The sequence below is a fragment of the Etheostoma cragini genome, chromosome 20 (genome assembly GCF_013103735.1).
Source record: "Etheostoma cragini isolate CJK2018 chromosome 20, CSU_Ecrag_1.0, whole genome shotgun sequence".
Taxonomy (NCBI): domain Eukaryota; kingdom Metazoa; phylum Chordata; class Actinopteri; order Perciformes; family Percidae; genus Etheostoma; species Etheostoma cragini.
In genome coordinates this window covers 18,836,865-18,863,495 of record NC_048426.1, presented here as the reverse complement: position 1 = coordinate 18,863,495, position 26,631 = coordinate 18,836,865, and the positions used below count along the sequence as shown (strand labels likewise).

The following is a 26,631-nucleotide window of genomic DNA, read 5'->3' as shown; positions in this document are numbered from 1 at the left end:
ATAAGTTTGATATATTGCCCAACTGTAGCCTTTTGTAAAGGATGTTCTCGCTGTTAAACGGCCCTCACACAATATTTTGTTACTTATATAAGACCTTCAAGCCACTGAATATGAGAAAACGGAGTGGCCTTTCAGGACACTATGTTTACATATGTAGTGATTGTGTTTTGCTGAAAACTGCATTCTAAACTAATTTCAAAGTCTTGCTTACCACTATGTGTATTGTCACGGCCAGGAAGTATCCATAATCATGCAACATTCACACATGTATTATTGCTACAAGCCAGGCATGTTAACCTTCAATTTTAGTTTTTTATAATGCTTATCACTGCCTTTGAAAATCATAAATGCACCTGTGTGTTTGCAGACGCCCCCCTTGGCCAGAATCTGTCTTTTGGTGGGTTTGTCCTCCTCCAGAGAGCTCTTCATTTCCTGTGTTCGGATACGCTGTTATGCACCAATTTACGGTGGAAAGGCATTTTTATTTAACGTATGCAAAGAAGAAAAAGACAGATGACGATTCAAAATATAATGAAAACTACGTTGTTGCGTTTCACGGGGCATTTTAGGGGGTATATGGAAATCCTGGATCTTTCTTAGTGTGCATACTGTGTATGCCTGCATATCATGTAGACTACACCACTAGCACCGCTCATGACTGTTGTTATTGGTTTAAAGAAATGCCAATAAACCAGTGCACGTCTTTCTCCCATCCCGGAATGCTGTATGGACTAGCCAGACCCTCCTCTGCAATACTGTGGAGAAAGGTCTGGCAAAGCAGGACTAAGGGAACTGTGATCTACCATAACTCAATGTCTAATGTGACATTATTTTAAAGGGAAAAGTCCAACTCAATTGCAAAATCACAATGTCCTGCCAAAAACGCTTTATTCTTTATTCAACGCCATAACTCTGAACAGAAGGGGAGACATCTAGTCTGATACTGAATTTGTGACACTAATCTTGGGTGCCCACTTTGAAACTGTGGAGATTGTATAGATCTCCTGTGCTGGGGGTTGAAGATGTGTGTGTAAAGCATTGATAATTTACCAACAAATACACTTAATACCATTTTATTAAACTGCTTTTAAGTCTTTACTACATATAAGTCTAGAGGGACATGGATGTAAACTGCAACTTGACTAGTTGGCGGACACATATTACAGCGAGGTCGTGATTACTGGATGTAAAGCATCTGTGTACAGGGAAGACTAAAAATTCATGCTTACAATCTCATCCATTGTTAGGGCTGTTAGCTTTATCACCAACTAGTATAGAATATTGGTCCTTTTTTACTAACCTACTTTTTATATACATATTCGTATTTACTATAAAACGCTATTTGCGCTCTTGTAAAGATTGTTCTGCAATTAGATTTTAATTGCCTCAAATTGATCAATGGCCTGATTGGTAGCTGATGAAAGGTGAAAAAAGGTACTACATGCCATACATGCAAACATAAATTGTCTGCAGATAGCAGCATTTTAAAGATTGCTGTAAATCAGTTGCTATGGCAGCGAAATCAAAGCGTGTGGAATGTGTAACTTCTAAACCAAGGAGAAGATCAGAACTGTCAGCGACGTATATGAGTAACGTCTTTACTGTAGCCAGAGATGAGTTTCCTTTTTGAACCCCAATTCTGAAGAGTGAAAAAAACGGAGGGAAACTTGAGAATTTCAAATATTTACGGGACACAATTGTTCAATTTAATGCAGAGCTGACTCAGCACAGAGTAGAAAATGCAATCCGGCTCTGCTTTCTGCTTCATTTACATTTAAAATACTTAATTACAGTACAGTTGATAATCAGGCACATGGAGAAAAGTGCTGCTGTTTGTAATGTGTTTTGGAAAGTGCTTCTATATCCTTAGGTGAGACAAGCCTGCATTGAAAAGACAGTGGGAGCCTGGGTGCATACAGTAACAGCTCAGCACTTTAACTAGACAGTAATGGTCAAAAGTACAGGTGTTATTTGGGAATTCTCTGTCAAAGTACATCATTTTGATGTTTACTTACTGTACAGCTGGTTAACCAGGGTTAAATGAATGATGTGTTAATGCAAATGGTGCAGAATACATCATCAATGGCCAGAAGGGGCAGAAAGCTCATTGCGTTGTTCATGTATTCCACGCAGGTTCCTTCACCTTCTTCGCCCTCTGCTAATGAACCAAAGTATGAGAAGCGCTGGCTGGATGCCGTCTCCCTGCCCTTGTTGATGGCCAGAGTCTCCAGATACAAAGCTGGCACAGATAAATTAAGGTAAGGGTAATCCAGCATGATACAATTCACCTCAAAGGTGCACAGTTCACTGAGCACAGTTGTTGGCTTAGCAAGCACTTTTCATTTAAGCACGAGGGCCTTAATGCCAATCTCTATGCACAGGCATAAACGGCTTAAAAGGTCACTGCTGCTGTGAGGCTTGTGTATAGAAGGTGTAACTGTGAAAACACTGGTCGAACTTGTAAATGCATTTGATTGTTGTGCCTGTCCTTTTTCTATTGATTTCCTTGTGAAAAGTAGTTTCACAGTTGATTTTCTTTTACAAGCTTTTTCAGTTGGCATTTACTATTGGCAAACTGTGGGACAAAAGAAAACCTTAGAGGTAAATTGTTTTATAGAAATTAACAATGGTACTACTAACATTTTCATAACTTCCAGATCCCATATTTCGTGTGTGTGTGTTTGTGTGTTAGTGTGTTAGTGTGTTAGAGTGTGAGACTAATTACAGAATTGTTATTATCAAAGTCTTCCGTGAAGTGATTAACTGAGTTGCTTTAACTGAATGTGCCACAAGTTGACCAATAGTCTTTGTGCACATTTTGATTTGATTTTATAGTTTCAAGTTTAACAGGCTGCTGAGCCAGGCCCTGCTACAGTACAGCATGACATTCTGAATAAAAAACAAAAACAAATAGATAATCTGCCTACCGGCTCCAAAAGATCAGAGTCTACAAGGAAAGTAATAACACTGCTGTTTCTTTTTACAAAACCATGCAGTTCATGATAGATTGGCATCTTTCATAACACCACCCAGGTATGTCTATGAAGAGACTTGTAGAATTTCTACATTGTGATTGTTACTGGAGACACCTGACAACAACCAGGAGGAAGGCCAAACCTAATTCCTCTTAGTATTGAGAGGAGTGTTTTTGTCACACCATTTTCATGCAAATGAGGAGCCCTAAGAAATATATAATTAAACTTTTCTAATCAAGTTTTTTTATTATATTTTATTTTTTTAATTTAAATCAGAAATTATTTACCTTTAGTCAGTATTCCTTATCATTTCTTACTCTGGGGGGCTCCAGTTGCACAATAAAAAATTGCAGCTACATAATGATAAATAACGGAACTCTGTACTGCTGACTTAATTAGAAATGTTTCATAAACTTATTTATTGGACACCTCCTTTAGTTTTAAGCCCTAGGCAGCTGCCCATGATAAGGAAAAATGCCATACTCTATAGGAGACTGTCCTCCTGTCCATGGCGTAGAAAGGGTGTGGTCCGTTACAGCAGTCAAAGCAGCTCCACTTCAAACTTTGGTTACACTTGTACTAATTGTCATTACAGTACAATAGAATAGAGGTGATGCCTCCAAGCAAATGGTGGATCGTTTGCCTCAAGACTTTCTCAGGAAAATCCTGTAAGAATAATTCAGCCAAATGTTCTGTCCAATCAACAGTTCACTGATTAGTGCAGAGTTAAATATTGAAGAAATGTATTGATGGGATTTAGAGTTTATTTACACTAAGCCATATCAACCCAGTGCTGAATCAGAAATAGTAGAGTGCAGTCAATAAGAAGCCCTGGAGGCAGAGAGCACGTCAGTAGAGTTTGCTTTTATAAAACTTGGCTGACAAAGATGCCATATAAAAATTCACAAATACAGATCAGATCATTGTGGATGTTACCTGGGTCAAATGCTGAATCTTTGACAAGAGGATCTCAGAGAAACATGCTGAGACTTACAGTTGTATTACTTTTTTTATTTTACCTAGTGCTGTTATAATCTGTGGTTAAATTGCATATCTCATTTTATCAGTGACAAACTGTGACAAAATGTGTAATGAAAAAATAATTTGAACTTTAGAACACCGCTATATACTACAACTAATGGTTGTTGTGGCTTTAGATCAGAAAAACTGAAATTGTTGCCTTCTACTTTTGCCAGAACACAAGTGGATTTTCCCCTTGTCTAGATGACAGATGAGTTGTGAGTTTAGGAGGGCAGAGAGCGGCACAATGGCACGCAACAAAGGGCCCCCGGCCAGACGCATGGTTGGCACCTTAACGGCCACTCAGGGTTTTTAAGAAATCATGGATTATGCAGGACATTTTCACACGGTGTGGAAATAGACCTCTGCTGTAAACATAAATCTATTGCAAATAGTGTAAAGTAAACTGCTCCTTTCTATACCTTTTTTTTTATTCAGATGTGATGTGAATAGTGTTTTTCAGTTAGCAAATTAGTAAAGGAACTTGAATTCTTACTTAGTTTATGTATTGTTTTTTAAATTAATAGTTGGAATCAGATTTTTTGGACCCTTAGCATTTAAGTTGCTTATTTTGCTGTCAAACATGGTTATAAAACAGTAAAAGAAAAGTCATGATCTTCAAATCTATTGTTCACGACATATTGAAATTTATGTGTGTTCAACAATTTTTCATATTGTTCAAACATAAGTAGTTTTGTTACAGTTTAGGCTAAGGGTGAAGCATGGAAACAAATAATGTTGCGTTGTCTCACAGTAGTCAGGGCAGGTTTGAGTCTTCTGTTGATCCTTTATTGTGTTCTCAAATTGTGTTATGTCTCTGCATAGAAATGTCTGGTCACACTAGGATTTAAAAATGTGAAATGTTGTGGCGAAATTAATTCCAGTGGAAGGTAAAGCAGACTTGAGCTCTGCAATTGTTATGCATTGAGTTTAACCTAGGTCATGAGCTAAGTCTTACCGTTTTAACCAATAGCAAGCTGTCTTGACAGTGACTAGGGCTGACAACTCCCACACATTAAATGTGAGACTCAACACAAGTGACACTTTCCACACGCTCTCAAAGTCAATTAATAATTTAAAAACAATCTTAAACATACAGACAGTTACGGCCTGATTGCAACTTACTGCGGTGTTGTATTCAACATTATTAATGATGTATCACGTTTCAGATGTCCACCCTGTCTGTCGTCTGGTTCATCAGCTGTCTATACTTTCTTAACAAGTCAATGGTTAGTTGCTGCTCTGTGTGCACAAGAGGACATGGGAGGCTCTATTTTCATGACGGCGTGGCAAGATAGTTATGTCTGTAAAGCTTTTCTAATTCTGGTAAATAAGCACATTTGCAAGCAGCTGGAATGTTGAAGGCCTAAAGGCAGGGCTGTGGTCAAGTCCACCTTTGTCAAGTCCAAGGCCAGGACTAGTCGAGACCGAGTCAAGCCCAAGTCCAAAGAGATTAGAGTCCAAAACAAGACAGAGTCCAAATGAGAGACAGAAAAAAAGAATCCTCTTCAAGACAACCAACTTACTTGTTCATAATTTATGTGTTGAGACACAGTATACCTTCTACTTTAAATGATAATTTATTTTTGTAATAATCAAAAAGCAAGTGCACAGTAACACAGTATAGGATCAAATTAGACCATTTTATTTAAATAAAATATAAAATGGAAATGGTTCCCATTCTTGAATTTAATATTTGTCCTGATGAATTTATAGTAGCTGAATTCTGACATTATGTCTGTGGCCATATGATGCAGCCTGGTGTATTCCAGGAAACCAATCTTAATGCCTGTTTTGGATGGATGTTTATCTAATACCCGTTTACTGAACAAGCGCGCTTCATCAATAGTTTTTTTTTTGAAGGAGGAAGTCACTTTAGAACAGCATATAATGCTGGACTTGGTCGAGACCAGCTAGAACATTTGGCGAGTCCAAGGCCACATGTAGCTGAAAGTGAAAAGGCAGAGAACAGACCTTGTTTCCTTCATTGGCACAGATTCTCCTGGCAACACTGAGGTGTCAGACCAGGTCCACAGTTTGACAGTGAGGTATTCTCAGCCTTTTGTTTAGACTGTCAAAACGGATATATTTGAAAGGGAAGAAAATGTGCAAATGAATACTTTATGTAAAAGCATGCATTTTTCATTTAGTAGTAGCCATTGTTTGAATTAAAATATATTAAAAGAATATGATGTGAGACTTTGATTATCCAGTCCTCTGTCTTAATTTCAGCTTTGTTACTAGTTTGATCTGTATCATAAAGTTCTCTTGGTAGAAATTCAAAAGTAAACCTGTTTCTGTCATTAATTATGCTGAAAACGAAATGCCCCGAAGCATGACTATTCTCCGCCTCACTAATCAGTAGACATGGCACATTTTCTCTCTCATTGCCATGCACACTATAACTAACAGTCATATTCCGTCCAAAATCACTTATACCCCCCCAAATATTCATGTATCACCATGCATGTTGACCAGATGATGTGTTACTGGTCTGCCTTGATGGATTTATTGCTGCATAATCAGCAGGCATAGTTTGGGGGCGCTATAGATGGATGAAAGAATTTCACTAGATCCCATCTCTGTGAGGATTTTAGTCCTGCTGAAGGTGAAAGAACTTAAAGGCCCCATGACATGATGCTCTTTGGATGCCTTTAAATAGACCTTAGTGGTCCCCAATACTGTATCTGAAGTATCTTTCCCAAAGCCTTGTTGCATAATTGCAGCCACTAGAGTCAGTCCCACAATGAGCTTTCCTTTTCTTGTGCCATTTCTGAGTCTGTAGCTTTTGAGGAGGGGGGAGGGCAAGGTAGAGGCTTGCCCCTTATGATTCCAGATCGTCCCATCTGAGCTTTCATTTTCTCAAAGGCAGAGCAGTAAACCCATTTGTAGCCACTGGGGGACCATAGGCAGGCTTGTGGAACGCATATTAATGTTAAAAAAAGATTTCACCTTCAAGCAGCTACATCTGACAGGGTTGTGTTCTCCTTACATTGATCCACCAGCTGTATGTCACCTTGATTAATTGATGCCTTTGGAGCTCTTCATTTATAGCACTTTCATCCCTTCTGACATTGCCCACATTATTGTAGGCTCTCAAAGGTTTTTGCATTAATTGAAAGAGATGTTCTATCCAATGTAATTCCATCCGTTGCTCACTGTGTCTATGCAGTACAGTAGAAGAGATGCTCTTTGCTTACAGAGCTTTTTTTAAGAATTCCAAACATACAATTAGAGATGCTTTATAGGCATTCAAATAACAGCAAAATGTTAATTTGGGTCAAGCCCACTGCCTGAAATTGCACCCTTGTTTAAGCAAAAAATGCCATTTAAGTCCAGGGAAAATCACCCCTGGAGAGTCGCTGGGTCAGTACACAAGCAGCGGAACATAAGATTTTAACAAGCCCATTGCAGATACAGTATAAAAAGACATGCTCACTAGAGGATTTGTTAGGAAGGCTGACTTTGTAACAGTTAACCTTGAGGAGTGTGAGTGTGTGCGCGTGTGTGCGTCAAGAACTGTTTGGTTTGGGAGCTGTCTTAGAGGATTTCCCTCTTCATGCTGTGCATTCAATGCCTCCTATTGTTTCTGTGTTTATCAGCCTTCACTTCACAAACCTGCACAACATCCCCCTGCTTTTTATGTGCACTAGCATAATGTTCAACATTCCTGTGCAAATTGTTCTTGATATTGCCAAATCTGGGATCCGTTAACCATCACATAAGGGTGCCCATGTTACATAGTGACAACTATCTCTGAGTCTAAATGTATTGGGAGCGTGTCAGTGCACTTAAATGAAATGTCAAAAAGTATTATATTTTGCTGAGGAGTGCAATCTCTCTTTAGACGATGATGATCAGCACCCTATCTACTGAGATCTTAATTTTGTCAGAAAAGTACTGCACTCAATCTCAAGGCATGCCAAGGAGAGATCAGAATTAGAAATTGTACCCAAAGTATGCCAATTTAAAATAACTTATTTGTCAGGATTTTGCAGGCCAAAATCTGTCTTCCAAGGCAACTAGTAGAACCTCCAGGAAGTTATTGCTCTCAGCTAAGCAATATTCCCCATAAAACTACTGAATTATCTTTTTACACTTTGGTTTTGTATGGCTTAAACAATCAAGCTATGAGATGTTAATATGTGGGCTTTAGAGGTGCTGGTGGTGGTTACTGGGATTTATTACATTCGGGCAGATCTGGCTTAACTATATCTCCCCCTTTCCCGTTGTTGTGCTAAGCTATGCTAACTAGTGTACTACTGTATCTCACATCTAACTTTTAAGCTTTTGACTTCAGCTACAGTATATACATGTGCACTCCCACACTGTTAAAAAATGTTTCCTTATTATTGACTCATGAAGTGCCCCTCCTGAGTATCTTTTGGGAAGACGTTTTATAACTAGGTGTCAAAAGCCTATCAAGCTCATGAAAGGTGTTCCACCGCATGTAATGCAGTACAAGTTTTACCGCTTAAAGTCACTTGACTGACGTAACGAGCAGATAGAGCTAGACTTTGTGCAAGATGTCTTTCAATCTTCCCCACCGCTCCTGTCTAATTTTGACCTTTATCTTCCTCCAGGTCCAACTGTTTTGAAGTATTCACCTTGGATGGAGCCAGCACCAATATCCTTCAATTTTGCACTGGAGCAGAAAGCACGGACTGGCTCCAAGCAATATCTACAAATATCAATGACTTGACACAGGAGAACGTAAGTCCATCTCTAAACACTAGAGGCTTGCCTGGATATTCCTGTGAGTCTTTATTGAAAATAAATGTGATTTCTCACTTATTTGTGATCATTTTATAATGTGAGAGCTTAATTGAACTCTTATGACATCCTGTAACTTAGCCATGAAATAATTTTAGTTTAATCACTCCTAACATTGGGTATGTTTTTTATTTGTTCTTTTAGAGTCAGGTATCTTATCAATCTATTGATTTGTCTATCTTTATCACAATGGGCAGACTATTAGACTATGGTATTACATTTCAGATGAGATGAATTTCATCCTTTTATCCACTTGTGGCCTTTTAAAGTCGATAACGCCATCATAATAAAAGCATACAATAAATGTTTGCCCACAGTTATTACATGTATTTTCCCTTGTGATTTTTCACAGCCACAAAGGAAACAGTGCAACGTGGTTATAATAGACCATTCCTGTCAAGCACTCATTGAGTCACAGTGGCACCTCTCCCTCTCTGCTGACACAAAAAAGTGTTTCTCTCATGCCTAATTAATGACTGCAAAGCAGTCATTCTGCATGTGCCTCTCAAACTCATTTCCTCCTATTTCACTTTGATTATCACGATAATGATGTGATTCATTTTTGGTAAGGATGCAGACGTACTATATGCCTGTGCTCGTCGATTGCACAGCTGCCTTTTTTAAAAAGTGTGATTAATTCATGCCTGCATCACCTAATTACGGATGTAGGGTGTGATTGCTAAATGGCCAATCAGGAAGTAATTGTATGCTTGCTTTGGGAGAGAGCGGAACTTTTGTTTTAATGACCTACAACCTTCAAATAGACTTTGTGAAACTCTTGGGGTCTGTCATGTGCTTTTTCTGTGGATGACTGTCATCTGGCAAGGTGGGGGACTACTTTATGCTGTTTGATGTTCTTTTAGATGGACTAAAGCAGAATGAATTGGACAGCTTGTTAGTACCTAATTATTTAAGGATTTCATGGGACAGTTTTTAATGTGACTTTGTATCTGAGGCGAGGCGACACAGGAGCAGAGATCATGCTGAGCGTGATGAGCTGACATAGCAGGGGTCTAGTCAGTCTGAAAACAATTTAAACAAGTTTGCAACATTTTTCATCATCATAGCCTCCAAGATACAATTTGCAAAAGGTAAACAATGTTTCTAAGACTCTAACTTTATACTTACTTGGAGCCTCAAGGTAGTTTTTGCATTACATTTTTCATCCACAAATTGTATCAAATATATTGAAAAGCATCTCACACATTTTGAGTCTTTCTGCTGACAGAACCTTTTTAAATGAAAGAAACAGCATATATTCATAACCACTTGTATATACACACTATTGTATACATGTTAAGCCACTACATACATCATTTTTTATGGCACAAACTTTCACATCTAGAAATGAATATAGTATATGCTATGCTTGTACACAAGTGGTTAGCAAACCTAAACTCACTGGATAGAAAGAATTTACATATTCGTGAATAGTTTACACAAAATTAAAAAATTGTTATATCATCTGTCAAGCTTCTTTAGATCTGCAGATTTATAACAAATGTATAATTAGGTTGTGGTGATGTACTAACCGTTAAATGTACCGTTATGACTAACTCACGATTGTCTTTCAACCATATTCCCAGGTGATTTAAGAAGTAAAACTTCATATGTCACTGTATTTTGTTTTTCTCTCTTACAGATAAAAATCGTCAACAAATACTGCTCTTCAGATGACCAGGTATGCTGACGGTAGCCTAACTTGACACACCAGTCCAACATATATCACTGCTGGCAGTTCTAAGTATACCTTTTATCTGGTACTCCTAGTAGAGAAACAGACAGTAAAGGCTTTGAGAGGTCAGAATTAAATCACTCCTTGAACGTATCATAGACTTATTGGCTCAATGGCTGAAAGAAAGTGTTTCATATATATCTCCAGATGGAGAGATATTGTGGAGATCCTTGTTCAAGCTTTCCATTCACAGCCTGCACAGTCGCCTTAGCAGGAAATGTTACGCAGGTGTACATTTTTGCATTTTCTGCATACAATTGCAGCTGTCCTGGCAGCTCTGAGTGTATCCATCGACAATAAACAGCTTAGAAACAATTTTGGAACACCGAAGGCCGTTTTAAGCTGTGGCTATGTACGTGGAGATACCGACCCCAAGCTGTAGCCTGATGCACCACTCAGGCTAAAATTATTTAAATAAATGTTGCGGCTGCTTTTTGCGGATGATGTGGTCCTGATGGCATTATCGGCCTGTGACCTTCAGCACTCACTGGAACAGTTTGCAGCCGAGGGTGAAGCTGCTGGGATGGAGATCAGCATCTCTAAATCCGAGGCCATGGTTCTCAGCAGGAAACCGATGGAGTGCCTTCTTCAGGTACTTGATCTACCAGTCAGTGTTCGTTCCTACCTTCACCTATGGTCATGAAGGCTGGGTCCTGACTGAAAGAACGAGATTCAGGGTACAAGCGGCCAACATGGTTTCCTCAGGAGGGTGGCTGGCATCTTCGTTAGAGATGGGATTAGAAGATCAGTCATCTGTGAGGATTTAGGAGTAGGCCCGCTGCTCCTTTGCATCAAAAGGATCCAGTTAAGGTGTTTCGGACATCTGGTAAGGATGTCTCCTGGGCACCTCCCTTGAGAGGTGTTTCAGGCATGGCCAGCTGGGAGGAGGCCTCGGTGAAGACCCACGACTAGGTGGAGGGATTATTTCTCCGCCCTGGCCTAGGCACGCCTTGGGATCCACCATTAGGAGCTGGTTAATGTGGCTCGGGAAAGGGAAGTTTGGGGTACGCTAATCCATGCATACAAACATGCCGGCCCTGCTAGTCTCATTAAGAGATCGACGCACCCACCAACGCAGAAGTACAAACTAACATAGGCTACGGCAAAAGCTCTCCATGGAGCCTCGGCAGAACCTTAATTTAGCCTTTAGTCAGTCAGATGGTCAGGAAGGAGTCAGGACCAGCATGTGGGAATTGATGTGCATTATTCATCACAAGATGTAGTGTAGATGGAGTGCAGCAGATGAAGCAGCACAGCACATACTGCACAAATATGCTGCTAAGAAGAAAGCAGAGAAACATCCCAAGTCAATCTGAGGTAGATACAAGGTTAACTGTTGCATTTCAGCTGAGACTGCAACACCACTTTACAGTGGGGTATCTGTTAGATGTTTCCTGTAAAAGATGTCTTACTGTAATTCTTTAACTCGTTTGATTGTTCACATTTTCCTATTCTGCTCTGTCTGGTCTGTTGATTGAACATGTACAGATGTTTATTGTGTGTATTTTATCTTTTTTACAGTTCTCTAAAATAGTAAACATGTCAATGTCATCCTCCATCTCCGCAGATTGTTCACATGGGCTGGGCATGTGAAAGCCCAGAGGGAAATGCTGCTGGTAGAACCTCAGCATTCAAGTTCCTGGCACTGAGAGGACCATATTTTCACATCTTCAGAAGCCCCCCGGTAACTAAGTTATTATTTTTTTGGCCTAGTTGATTAACTTTTTTTTCTCATTCAGATCTGATTTTAAGTTAATTTGAAAAGGTGTTGTTCAAAATTGGAAGCTTATGACAAAACTTACACTTTAACAGGTGCAAATGATTAAAACTGTGAATTCAGCTTAGCATAAGATTGTGTTCAGGGCCTTTTTGAAATTGTTTTTGAACATTTCAAGTGTGATGATTTCATGCTGCTGTTCACTGGTGTGTGATTGTCCCCCACAGTCTGTGTTGTTGAAGCAAGTTGGCAGCATCTGTAAAATACTGTATGCTTCGGTTATCATTGAATAAGAGAAGACAGGCAGGTATGCAGTAACTGGTGCTGAATTTACATCAGTTGTGATCATGGCTGACTGTTATGTGACAGTGAAACAAGGTTCAGTGTTTTAATTTTTACAATAGGGTGACAATTAGATCTGTCAACATGTATCCCAGTGGATGCATTGAATTACTCGTTAAGCAAGAGGTTTAAGTATGAAACGCCTTCAAGCACATTGCAGTTTTTTTTCCTAGCTAAACTATATAATGGCTTGGAATGGCTGTTGACACACAATGACTATAGAGAAGCAACCAAGCAGCTTCTTGTTTACATTCAACATTAGGGGCCACCAAAACGCATAGGCAGTACAAAAAATATATAGTATTTGAAAAGCGCAAGACCCCGGTGAGTCAGTTAACTACGTCCGTTGGTCATGCCTCTTGTGCAGAGAAAATACAGAGCAGACTCCCCAGACCAAAGCTCAATCTCAAATCTATTGAGCTTGGCTTTGTCTGGTGATAGCCAGGCTAATCTCCACTGACACCAACTTTAAATAATATATCCTTTTTGGGTTAACTTGTCAGAAGACCCCTGAGACTTTAGCATGTTACTGATATTAAATCTGCATTTTTAAGAATGAATGAACATATCAAATGTGAAATAAACCTAAACTTTACTGTACAATTTATAGGGGTGTTCCATACTAAGAATTGATATTGTCAACCTGATTGGTAAAGTCTTGCCTATTTTTGAATTAGCAAAAGCCGTGGTCTGAGTCGTTATATTTTTGGTTTGTCCGGCCGTCCTTCTAATTTTGGTGATTGCGACATCTCGGGGCCCTCTGGAGTGAATGCCTTCAAATTTGGCACCAACATCCACTTGGGCTCAAGGATGAATTGATTTGATTTTGGAGGTCAAAGGTCAAGGTCAAAAGGACTGCCAAAAACCTATTTTAGGCCATAACTCAAAGAACTCATACACAAATTACAACAATTCACACAAATGTCTAATAGGATAAAATAAAGTGATAACCTTTTTAAGTCCAAAAGGTCAACTTCACTGTGAAATCACAATGTTTTGCATAAATGCTTTTCTGGCTATTATTCAACTACATACTGTACCTCAGGAAAAGAAGGGTGAGACGACTGGTTTGATTCAGAAACAAAAGAAAAAATTACTTAATACCCTTTTAATTAAATTGCTTAGAAGTCTCCATGGTTTTTTGTGCATAGAGATATTCAACATTCAAAATGTCTATTTTCAGCAGCCGCCCTCCATCTCATCCAATGCTGATATATTAATGCTGGTTCTGTTGTTGTTCAGTGTTTTGGAGCTTGCTAGTTTAAGGGAATAGTAAGACATTTTGTAAAAATATTCTTATTTGTTTTCTTGTTGAGAGAAGAATGATAGCACTCTTATTTCTGTACTGTTAATATAATGGCCCTGCTAAGGGTGGATAGCTTAGTTAAGCAAAACTGGGCAAAATTACATACTGCAGTCTCAACTGGTTGCCTGGCAACCTCATGGGGACAAAAAAAAACAAAGCTATTGTGCCTGGTCAAAACAAATTGTCAGGGACATCATCTCCCATAAAACCATAAGTTAGGGGGTTTTGTTTCACTTCAGTTTTCTTATGGATAAAATTAACTATATGAAACCTATTTCCAGTACTGTGCTAAGCTAACTGGCTGCTGGCTGTAGCTTCATATCAACCATACAGATATGAGCTTGGTTTTAAACTTATTTCACTCACAGCAAGAAAAACATTTCCCAAAATGTCAAACCTTCCTTAAAGATGGGCCCTTCATGGGTTCTGTGACACAGTGTTGCTGTTTCTCAGCCAGCAGTCCATTTTCCTTTTTTGGAGAATTCTGCCAATCCATCCCATTGACACTGGCCTCTTTGGAGGAAAATAACTGCTTTTTCTCAGCAGGATAATGTGAATGCTTAATGCAACTTTTGTTTCTAACTCCAACTGTTGGTTCAGTGGCAGACTCTCAAACTGAGCTTATTAATACCATCAAACAGGCCAGTTTGGAGGCAGGCTGCCTTTCGTTCTGCATGGGGCTTCGCCACAGCAAAGAGAAAACTACCAATGTTAGAAAATCTTACTTGTGTGAATACTTAGTTGTAAGTTAACTGCTTATTGCTCTTTCTCTTTCAACATCTCTTCGAAGACACATGTTAACATAAGGTAATGCTCTTAAATTAGTAATATATCGTACAAAAGTTGTCTACATGCTGCAGGAAATGTTTCTGATTTCTCTTTTAAACTGAACATGCCACCGGGAATGAATTTTGTTTTTCAGATGCAGAGAGTTGATAGGGGAGAGCAGCAGTAAAATATGTAACTGCTGAGCACTTGTTTCACTTGACACAGATCAATCAAACGGGGCTAACAAATCATGTCGACAAGTTGTTAGTGAGAGAAGTCGTTATCCATTATTCTAATGGATTGCATTCACCATAATGGATGCATGGTTCCATGAACAAAAGCATTATGCAGCTGGTGAGTTGCGTAATGCCAGAACTGTCCACCGGTTTTTGTTGAAATATGGCATTAGCCAATATCCCTAAGGTAGAGAGGACTTGAATATGTAAAAAGGTAGCATAAGTGCATGTTGTTTAAATGACACAAGCCCTGAAAAAAACAAAATGGTCTGAGTGGCCTCTTGTCAATCTTAGTTAGTGTCTGTGCTATATAAAAGAGAAAGTGATCATTGTAGCATGCTGCAAACTTTTAGCGTTCATTTTCACCTAGAGATGTTTGAAATACCACACTAATGATTTCTTTTCACCACAGTAAGATATGGTTATCTGTTCTGGTCTGTGACTCTGGGTTTGCAAAGGGCAACTTCAGTACTGTGAAAGTTATATCTCTTGTAGAGCATTCTTTTAACCTGTCTTTCTGAAAATGTGAAATGTGTTCCCTGGCCTAATCCTCCAATGAGTATTTATTACAGCACGTAGAAGTTAAACATTGGTTACCCCGGCAAAGTTGAAGAGCAATCATTCTGTTTGCATATTTTAGTTTAAATCCATTATGTCTGTGTATATATAAACTTCTTTTGTAATTCTTCCAACTTTTTAGCTGTAATTTCTGCATTCAAAAATATAGAAACACTCGTGTGCTCTTCCTATTGGAAAATGTCTGCTGGATTCTTGAGGATTTGTGTCAATACAAATGTCAATGTGATTTTAAATGATTGATGATTTGATTTTCTTCCATCTAAAATAAAACCTGGATTAACATGTCTCTCTGCAGTAAAAAGTATGTGATTTGTGATCTTTAAATAAGCTGTTACTCAATAGTACTTTGTGTATATACTTTTATAGACAGTATACTTTTATTACTTAATTACCAGTTTTTAATGTGCTATTTGTGCTGATTTTACTGTAAAATGTCTGAGTACCATGTAAAGAACTATATAAATAAAATGTGCTATTATATTTGATGTGAATATACCTGCGCAAATGGCAACAGGATACATCTATTTTGTTAGCCAACACTGGCATTCATCCAGGCATTCGCACAGCCAATCTACCTGCAGAGCTTTCATTTGCATTTAGTATTTGAAGGTGCTTCTAACAAGTGCAAAACAGCTTGTTTTCATATGCTGCCTCTCCATCTCACATTCCTTGATGTTTGTTTCTTAGATCAGTGCTGCTGACTGGGGACAAGCTGAAACAACATATAACCTCTATGAGGTTCTTTTCAAGGTCCACAAGGTATGTTAATGGGGGTGTGCTGTGATGTGCATCAGGGATGATCAACATTTAGATTTTTATCTTGGTATAGATGGCTGCTTTTTGTCAGATCGAAAAGTGTTTCAGCGAGTCTCTCTTAACCTAATGTGATATTCCTGCTCCACAAACAAGGGAATGTAAACAGTGGAGGTTCCTTTGTTTAACCTGAGAATTAAGGAATTCACTACTCCCCCCTTAATTATGCATTAAAAAAGTAAAGAGGCAGCAAAAAAAAAAAGTCCAACATGTTATAATTAAAATGTGTTACAGCTGTGGATGGCGGAAGACTGCTGGCTCCAGGCGAGGCTCTACTTGGGGCTCGAACATTCTCCTGAACAGCAAGACAATGAGTCTTTGTGCTTCAGTATTCTGGTCGGCCACGGCCAGAGCCACACCTTCAGGGTAGAGCTGGCCACGGACCTGGCTATCTGGGAGAAGTCCTTCCAACGAGCGGTCTTCTTAGAGGTGCAGCGAATACGAGTGAGTGTTTCCATTTATAACGTGGAGGATTCTTCTATTGCTAAACTTATGAGACAACCTGCTTTAGATATCGTTTTTAAAAATTTGCTCACTGAAATATGCTAAGCTTCACCCCATCTTGCTAGCGTCCAGGTCTTTGTACTCATCTCCCAGCGCATACAGACACATATAGTTTTTAATTTTCATTAGGGCAAGGGTATGCCATTGTTCTCTAGTCAGGTTTTGAGTGTGTGATATTGGCTGGTGGAAGATACGCTTAAAAAATAATGATATTTTTCTGATATTACAACAAAAATCTCGACAGTTGGTGTCTTGATCAGGCTTTAAGGTACTTAATTACTCATTCGCACAACAAATACATAGTTGTTTGTAATAAAAACGTTAGGCCTCAGGGACATCCAACATCGCGTGTGATGGAGATGGTGTCGGTGTGGTGAGTCTAGGTCAGAGCCTCGCTGATGGGAACCAGAGGAACCTGAAACTGCTGACTCTCTTTACTGTAGTCCAGTTGATGGAGATGGGGGTGTGTCTCTGTTGCTCCTTAAAGGCCACAATTGGCTCCTTTGTTTAGCTGACGTTAAGATGGAAGTTGTTGTCTTGGCACTAAAGATGATGACTAAAGAGGGCTCTGACCTCCTCTCTGTAGGCCGTCTCGTTGCTATAGGTGATCCGGACGATGACGTGTGTGTCGTCAGCGAACTTTATGATGGTGTTGGAGCCGTGTGTGGCCATGTAGTCATGAGTGAACAGGGAGTACAGACGAGCTCTGAGAATGCAGACCTGGTGTTTGAGCTTCAGGGTGCAGGATGAGGCGGAACCAGTCCTCCCTGCATGGGGCCCGCCTGTCTGAGAGCTCAGGATCCAATCACAGATGGCAGTGATGATGAGCTTGGAGACAAGCTTGGAGGGCACAATGGTGTTGAATGCTGAACTATAGTCTATGAACAACATTCTCGCATGTGTGTTCATCTGTTCTGTTGGAAGAGGGAAGTGTGGACGGCAAGGGAGAGGACGTCACTTGATCAAGGTGGCCTGTATGCAAACTATAGTGAATGAAGGTTTTGACTAACCGCTCAAAGCAGTTGGGTGCTTCTGGGCGGGAGTCATTGAGGCAGAGGGCTTTTGTCTTTTTGTGCAGACTACCAACTGGAAGAGTGAGAGGTTGAAAATGTCTTTGAAAACCTCAAGCAGTGGATCTGCTCGCACCGTGAGAGCTCAGCCGGGGATGCCATCGGTCCAGGCGCCTTTTGTGTTTTACTCTTCTAGTGATTTATCACACATGCTGTGTTTTTCTTCCATTAATGTCCCAGCACAGCTCCTAGGCTGCAACAAAAACGCGGAGAACACAAGGGTAGGCTGCCAAACAAATGTATTTATTATAAACAGACTAATTAATAATCAACATAAGAAACATATCCTAAACACCAGCACCAAATAAGGAAACATCCAGCCGTCGTCCATGTCACAGGCCTGCCCTCAGAGAGAGTGACCTGCTGACAACAGGAGCCAGTAGTAACACCCCAACCTGGGTGCAGCTTGTCAGTGGCAATCAGCACCTGCAACACGGCAGAGACCCCAGAAAATAGAAAACAGGGACAACTAATGGCAGGGAGGCTGGGGTCGTCACATTACAGATATTGACACGCTGTACTGAAAATAAATAATATTCGTAAAATATTACTTGTAAAAACTTTTCCTGGCCCAACCCTGTGCTGTAACTTGACTACTTCTATTTAATGTCAGCTGACTCCGAGCTCTGTGATGCCGCTGATGTGTGTTGCCCTTTAGCCTTATGCTGGCCAGTACCCTATTATCTCACAAATTAACTAAAACATACAATTATCAACTGTAACTCATCATTTAAACAGAAGTTGATTGATTGATTACATTGAAATGAAAAAGCCGATTAGATATTGAAGACAAATGTAGCTAACATCCCAAACCATTATATAAACATTTTAGTTAGTTCTTTCTGAATGATAGTGTTGCATACACTCTAGATGACCACTGTAAGTGTAAAATATTTTTCAGAACATTTCTAATCAGTATTGCCTATTCCTAATAACATTTCTAATCAGTACTGTCCCTGCCTACCAATTTAATGCTTCATCGGTGAGAAGCGATTTCATGTGACAAAAAGTCTTTTCTTTAGACACATCACAGGTTATGTGCTTTAAATTTTCTTATTAAGAACTTAATTGAATTTAAAATTGACAGCTAGGCAGCGCTCTGTTTTCCATAAATGTTATTGTTACTTTAAATGTGTTTAGCTTAAGTCACCTAAAAAATTGTCCTCACATCAATGAGCCATTAAATTGCCTCTCAAAAAATGTTTAAAGTGTAAAGGCTATCAACTGTTGAGTGCATTGTTAAGCAGTTCTCAGCAACAGCTGTCTCGTGTCCATCAATAGGCTCCAACACGAACACTCTTTAGAAAATGTATGAGTCCAGGTCTTACTTCTCCAGGTTTCTCTGTCTTTATGTTCGCTTGTGTTAAATTTTTCATTATTTACTTCACTATGCTTCCAATCACAGTCAAGCACTTACATGCAGGGCCAAACACACCATCTTGCACTGCAGTTAAGTTAGACTGCATACAATTTATGACTTCTTATTATTTATGTTTGATACCTGTCTAATGTGCTATTACTTATTATTTTTACTGCTGCAAGTCAGTTCGCTCAAAAACTCTGTTGCTACTTTCAAAAGAATACAACTGGGTAATATCAATAGAAAAAGTATGTGTGATTTGTTTTCAAAGTCTAATTTAGGAGTACACATACACGGTTAGTACACGGTTTCATGTCACAGCAGTCAAATTACACACAAACAAATTACAGTACATGGCGTTTCCTGTTCTTTTCCGACATAACTATGCCAGTTTATTTGTATGTGTGTAAATTTCCTTAAAGCTTCTATGATATGTGTGTTTTGTGATTTGTTAAGCAGATTACCCTCTGACTATATAATTAACTAAGCTAAACATCTTGATTAGTCTTTACAGTTGCCTGGGTGTTTTCTGCATTTATTGTAAATAATAAAGGAGCTGGAACTTCTTGAATTAACTCATTACGTTCACTCATTAAGTTTGAGATCAATTAAAACAAATTGTAGGTCAATTTTAATCTCTACTAATGTATACAAATGTTTGTAATCAACTTTTTATTTTACCTATAAAAAGTACAAGACAGATAAGACACCATATAGTATAACTTATTATTGCATTGTTAAAATAGACATAGCAGAACATACAAACTAAACTAAGACAACAAGAAAAATGTATGCTATTATTAATACAAACATGTATAGAAATTAAAAAAATGAGAGCAAGTAAGGGTGACAAAGCTGGTAAGTGCTACATTGGTAGACTTTAATTTACATTTTTGATATATATATATATATTTTAAATGAGTCACCTACTGTGAATAACTCAATTAAAAGCACAGGCGTAAGGTTCCTTAATAAAAACACAATCTGAATTATTTTTGGTAAATAGCGTTTTAAGATGCCACATTGCCATGACCACACTTTGTATTCAGGAATTAAGAAAGCACGCCACATGTCAGGTCAGACTCTTCATTAAATGGCCAGCGGTGCCTTTTGTATTTTAACCCCATTCCCACCCTTTCACTCATCAAATGTGGCCAACCAAAAATAAAGGCTAAAAAAGCTATGAAGCCTGAGGCCCTTGTTGCTCTGGACCCTTTAAAACGGGATTTATAAATATGGCAGCAGAGCACCTGTCAGAAGATATTCCAATCACTAGTAGACCGAAATCCTTTCTGGGTCAACATGGGAACCAGATATAATTAAATGGCTTCACCAGTTGTCCTTTGGAATAGTATATGTGAGTATTATCCTGGCAGCATGGTTGACTCTGGCACGGGACAATGGCTCTTTAGCAAAAACTGTCAATCTCAAAGTCTTCTGGGCCATTTATAATCCCTTTTATGTTCTGAGGGCTCATGTGGTCACTCAGAGTTTAGAGTCATAATTCTACTGGACTCAATTACATCCTCCAGTTATTTCTGCACATGCTAATCCTCCATCTTAAAAAACATTTTTATATATACAGGGGACCCGTATGTTTTATATACACCAACATGACATTTTTATTAGTGTACAAGTGAAACTAACCTCAGGCAGATAAAATTATTGATCTCTTATGAGATCTTATTTGCCTCTGCCGTGTTGTTTAGGCGTGGCAAGCTTTTTAATCCTGTTTTGTGTGGGGGTTTTATGGGGTTTTTTTTGGTCAAATTGTCTGGCTGACCATAGCCATCATGTTTCTGAGTGTAGTTCTGTTGACAAATGTCTCTTAAATCTTAGAACCTACTTTTGAAGACCCAGTGTAATGGCCATTAAAGTACTGTTAGTCTATATCGACAACGTTCCACTTCCAGGATTGTTCAGGAATTGCCGGAAATTCCACCGGATGTCCCTCTTCAGGATGTCCCTGAATGCTTTCTCTGTGTTGGCATTCTAAGCTCTGCTCGATTTATGAGGACTATGGCTAACTACTCGTCAGATCTCTGTAAGGTAAATCGAAACGGCTAACTCGACTATCTGTCAAATCTGTGTTTTCAAACTCAATCAATATTTAATTGACAAGTTTGCCTGTGTTCTCTAGACTCCTGCATGTGCGTGATTTGAAATGAAGGGGAACCAAATTTTTTAAAGCTTAAAATTCTCATTTTATAAGTAAGCTTTTTTATAATGGAATTATTTACAAAATTCTACAATGTTTGAAGAAATGAACTCTCATAGTTGCACTTCACAACAACAGTACCACAAAAGGCCTCCAAAAAAGTGACACACAGACACACACACACACAGTTCCAAGAACAAGTTTTATGGTAACCCATGTAGTGGCCTTTATGAAAGCTGATATCTTAAACTTAAATTTTAATTTCATTGTCCAGAGTTTATCTCCTCTCTGCACCTTCTGTGCTACATAATACATGGATCCAGTACAGTAGAATAACAAAGAAGCACAGGAGCAAAGCACTCACCACGCTAAGGGCTCCTGCACACTGCCTGCATGGCGTGAGCTTGGCGTTTCTGTTGTGTGTCAGTTACGTGGCGGCTGCGTGGCGTCTTTTCACGCCAGAAACATGTCTGATGTGGCGCTGTTAGCCTTATTATATATATATATATATATATATATATATATACACACACACACACATCAACTCCCTTTCATGAGACTATGAAGCCCATGTTATTGTTTTATGAGAATCCATTTGAAATACAACTTAAAAACATTAATAAAGCAATTTGAATGCATTTGTGTCAAAATGACATATAAACATCTCTTCGTATTCTATTTTGCCTGAAAAGGATTCCAACAAGCTTGCGTGTCGCCTTAAACAAGGCGTTGGTTGCGCCTAAGACGTGCTTGTCACGCAGGCAGTGTGCAAACTATAACCTATTAACATGGGGGCCCAAACAAAAATTGATACGCCACGCGGGCAGTGTGCAGGAGCCCTAAAAGTCTTGAAGGATCACCTTCTGAGCTAAAGGAAGAAGTTAGAAAGTCCAAGGGAACTGGTTGGATGGTGTTTAGGTAATGTTAATCTATTTATTCTATTAATTTTATTTATATCGCTTGCTGTCAACGGCAAAAGCAGATGTGTTCTTCCAGCACAGAGGCAAAAACAAGCTGCAGGATAAAGGATGGACATGTTAGCCTTCTTCCCCTGATGCAGAACTCCTCTGCTGCACAACACATTAGCTTCAAAGGGGGAATGACATTATGCAAAAGTGTATGATGCTGCAGTCACACATTAGCTCTTAGCCAGCTATTGGGGCAGAACCAACGGTGAGTGTGACATCAGTGTCAATTGTCAAGTTGCAAGTCACATTAAGGACAAGGAGGTTTAAAATTCAGTCTAAACAAGTAGATTGACACATCTGATTTGTGAATATTTGTCTTCTGGATTGTTTTAACGTGGCAAAATTTGACTTCTGGGCGTATTTGAATGTGTCTTAATTATTTGTTCATCCTGAATACAGTCAACATCCATGATTGGCCTACATTGATAATAGAAGTGGTGTTTAATAACACTGTTCTCGGTAGGTGACTTCACCTCTAAGACAGATCTGCACAGGCAGTTTCCCCCCTTACCAGTAAAAGTATGAAATATGATAATGTAGCATTTTTTCAGTCTTTAATGATGCAAATGTGGGACACCATCCTTTGGGAAACCAATGAAAGTGATGAAGCATTTCAATTTTCTTGTGATTCTATGTTCTCCAGCCAATTAGGCTAGCCTCCTGTGGCTTCTGAGGAACACTCAGCACAGTCCAACTTAGGATAACCTTCACATTGACTGGATGTGAGCATTACATAAACACTGCTGATGGGTTAGAAGTAGGGGGCGTAACAAAACTGTCCAGCCTGCGTTTTCGCTCTCATCTGCCCTACTTATTTTTTTTTTTTTTTTTTTTTTTTGTGGCGATGATGGAGCCCAACGTGGCGTTGATGGGGTCTTTTAGCTCACAGCAAGCAGTCACGTTGTTTCATATTTCACTTTTGGGGTCTCTGGCTAAGATCCCTGTTATTTTGTCTTTGAAATAACCAGCACAACATTCCTGTTGTGTGGAGACTGACACGGACACTAAGCTCGATTAACTTGTACTTTTTACAGTATTCAACAGAAAATACGTAGGTTCAGTGTTTGTTAATAATTTCCTAATAACAATGGATCAATTCACTGTCTACTGGGGAAGGGTTTGCTTGGAGTGAAAAACTACCACAGAATTGTCACCCTACCCTGCAGTTCCCATTACAGAGCTTTACAATGTTTTTAGATCACTGTCCTGGTTTACGAACTACACAACTCTGTTGTGGTTTAGTCCCACTGTGCTCATAATGTTTTTGGCTGCTGCAGGCAGCTGTTTTTCATCATAAAAGCTCTGACAAACTCACTGTACGCTTCCTTCCCAGCACACAAACAGCAGACAGACAAAAGGCTTGACTACCTGGTAAATATGGTGAAGCATTTAGCTGCTTAACAGCCAGAGATTTCACTTAGGAGTCAATGGAGACTAAACCGCAAAAGGAGAGTGAATATTGCTCTTTGCAATCCACCCTCCTCCGTCTGCTTGTTGCACACCTGAGTGTAATCAGTACTCTGGTAGATTCATGGAGGTTAGCCTTCTGGATGGGACACAAATGAATGACAGTCAGTGAGAGAAAGACAAAGAATTGTCTGTTACAATTTAAGATAATCCAGTCTGAGCCCAAAGCTTTACGTGATAAACTGCCCCAAACCCAATGAATGTAGCTCTTTATGAACTGCATGTATAAATAAACCAGGCAAGTGTTGGCTTCACAGCATGTGCCCACTGCCCTCAAGTGGCAAAAAGCTTTCTTATTACAGGTTTAAGATGTAGCATATAATACCAACTCACCAAAGCAACAAAGAGAAAAATGGGACAAACAGGTGGCACTTCTTAAAACGGTACAAGGTATATGTCTTGGCTTGTCTTCATCTAAGACTCTTAAAGGGATACTTTGCAGATTTTTCAAACAGCATTGTATCAGAACAATGTGGGTATTATTCGTAACGCAACAATGGTAAACTTCCCTCCATCTTGCCTTAAACTCAGACCAAACTCAGATTAAACTGTAAAAATAGGCAACACTAATTAAATATAAACCAAGATTATGATTCTGCATTGCCTGTTTCTCGTCTAAATGTCTAAAAAATGTTTTCAGCCGGCCCCCATGTTGATTCTGTGAAGTGCTCACATTATGACACCCACCAAAGGGAGTGTTTATTGGTCCTGTGCCGTGCATAATGGTAAGTGTAGGTATTTTACCATTTGAGTGAAAGGGAATGCCACCGCCCCTATTCTGTTTTACTCTGGCCATGTGGTACCATAATTCCACTATTCCACTGCATAGACAACCCAGTTTAATTTCAGCAGTAAAATACTTCTTGCCAGTGTTGTTCAGACTTTTTAGATGAGTTGCATTTTAATGTTTACTTTCACACCGCAATTCATTTTAAACAATGCTATTATCAATGGGGATCCAAAATAAAGAAAAGAGATAAAAGAACAACTTAATGGCAGCAGAATTTCTTTGGCTGACATCCAGTGCCTAAAGTTTCCACATTGCTGTGGTGAGGTGCACATAGTGCAGTCTAAAAATTGGAATCCAAACCGAGGCATGAGCCCCTGGGCAAGGATGACACGCAAATTCCTCATTTGTTGGGTGGGCCTCCAGGTGAGACAGATATCAATATGTATATATCAGCTTCCTTTTTTTACAAAGATGCAGCTGTGGGTCTCACATCCCAAATACCTAGCTTCTGTCTTCTGTCCGTCTTAGGAGATTTTCTTAAAAAATATGTGATTTCATGTTGCTAATTCCCCCAGTAAAAATCCCTACCAATTAGAGATGTGTAGTCACGGCTCACCATGGCACATCGGTCTTACATGTGGTGACAGGAAGAACTTAGCGGCTTGCCTGACACTGTTTCTTATCCCCGTCACAGCTGAATTACCGACACCACTAGAGACAGTAGGGTTGAGGGCTGGGAGCAGAAAACACTTTCAGTGAAAGGACTGTACATTCCCATGCCTTTTTCACTGCACACTGCACTCTATAATTGAAATCACCATGTCCCTGCTGTGTTCTCAAGTGAAAGAAAAAACAGAGGTGGAAATGAAAGGCATATATACCAGGAACAGAAAATTGGGATACACTTCTTAGTATTCCAACTGAGTGGTTGACACAAAAATGAAGTCATGTGGCAAGAAAAGCCTTTAGAGGGATATTGCTCCACAGAGAATAGAAAGCTTACACATCAGTGCTTTCAAAAGACTTGAAAATAATTGTGAGACATATTATTGTTTGTGTCGTAGCAGCAAAATGAATGGTAACAATTTACTGTATGGCATTGTTATAATGGGTTTCCTCTGTCATGTGTCATTGTCATAATTAGGATGCTGCTTTTCCCAACTCTCATGTGAACACGTTATATGTATATATGGGCAAAATAATATTAAAAGTATTAAAAAAAGAACTTTATGAGCAGAAAATACAATTAAAAGGACAGCCACACTCGGTCTGTATGGAGATTCATGACACAAACCTTCAGCAACTTGTTCCCACACTGAGAGCTGGATGAGACAACGAATGTTAACTTGATTACAGTAGTTGCTTTCTGCAAAAGAGGGGTTCATATATTACAACTCTTTTTTAATTTTTTTTATTTACCCACACAGTTAGAATAGAATACAACATAGGCATTTTACCTTGAACTTGCTGCTTTATGGATGCCAAACTAGTTTGCTATGCTTCTTTAACATCAACATTCAAAAAAGGGATAGGAGGATAAGCAATTATACATACTGTAACTCAAGCATGTGTAAGCACGCCAGGAATTTGAATGTTTGCTGTAGCTCTCATGGTATTTACACTTAGTGCCAAGAACAACTGCACACAATATATAAGATCCAGTGTTGGCGTTGTTGTTGGACAGTTTGTGTTTTCATTATTTCAATTCCACATCTGCTGTGGGCATCAAATTTTCAAATAAGAGATAAGAATTTGTCTTGACCCAATAGCACAAAACAATGATGGTCAGCCAGATATTGGAAGTTTGTGTGGTAGCCTGTTGGATCAGTGATGGATTCCAAGGATCAAGGTCTCAAGGGACAGGGGTTGAGATTTGGGTTTCTCATTCTCCAGAATGTCTGCATTTTCTGCAAGGTTTGGCTAACAAGCCTGCTAATCACCAGTTTGTTCAGGAGAATTATTACCCGTGACTTGGGTAAACTTTTCATCTTTTTTTTAAAGAGAAGGCTGCACAGGCTCAAAGCCAGAACAACAAGGCAGCTTCTTCCCTGAGGCATATGAAACTCTGACTTTAAGTCCATTCTCTGCACTTTTTCCTGTGGCGATTGCA

The 26,631-nt window shown here is 39.2% G+C and overlaps 1 protein-coding gene across 1 annotated transcript in view; it reads left to right on the top strand.

The window, feature by feature from the left end:
• Window positions 1-26,631, top strand: part of sntg2 (syntrophin, gamma 2) — a 64,370-nt gene that overhangs the window by 34,098 nt on the left and 3,641 nt on the right. The window contains exons 9-14 of the mRNA XM_034857950.1: window positions 2,134-2,258; window positions 8,579-8,708; window positions 10,411-10,449; window positions 12,071-12,187; window positions 16,139-16,210; window positions 16,499-16,708. Coding sequence (XP_034713841.1) covers window positions 2,134-2,258; window positions 8,579-8,708; window positions 10,411-10,449; window positions 12,071-12,187; window positions 16,139-16,210; window positions 16,499-16,708 — 693 coding nt within the window. The remainder of the gene's footprint in view (window positions 1-2,133; window positions 2,259-8,578; window positions 8,709-10,410; window positions 10,450-12,070; window positions 12,188-16,138; window positions 16,211-16,498; window positions 16,709-26,631) is intronic.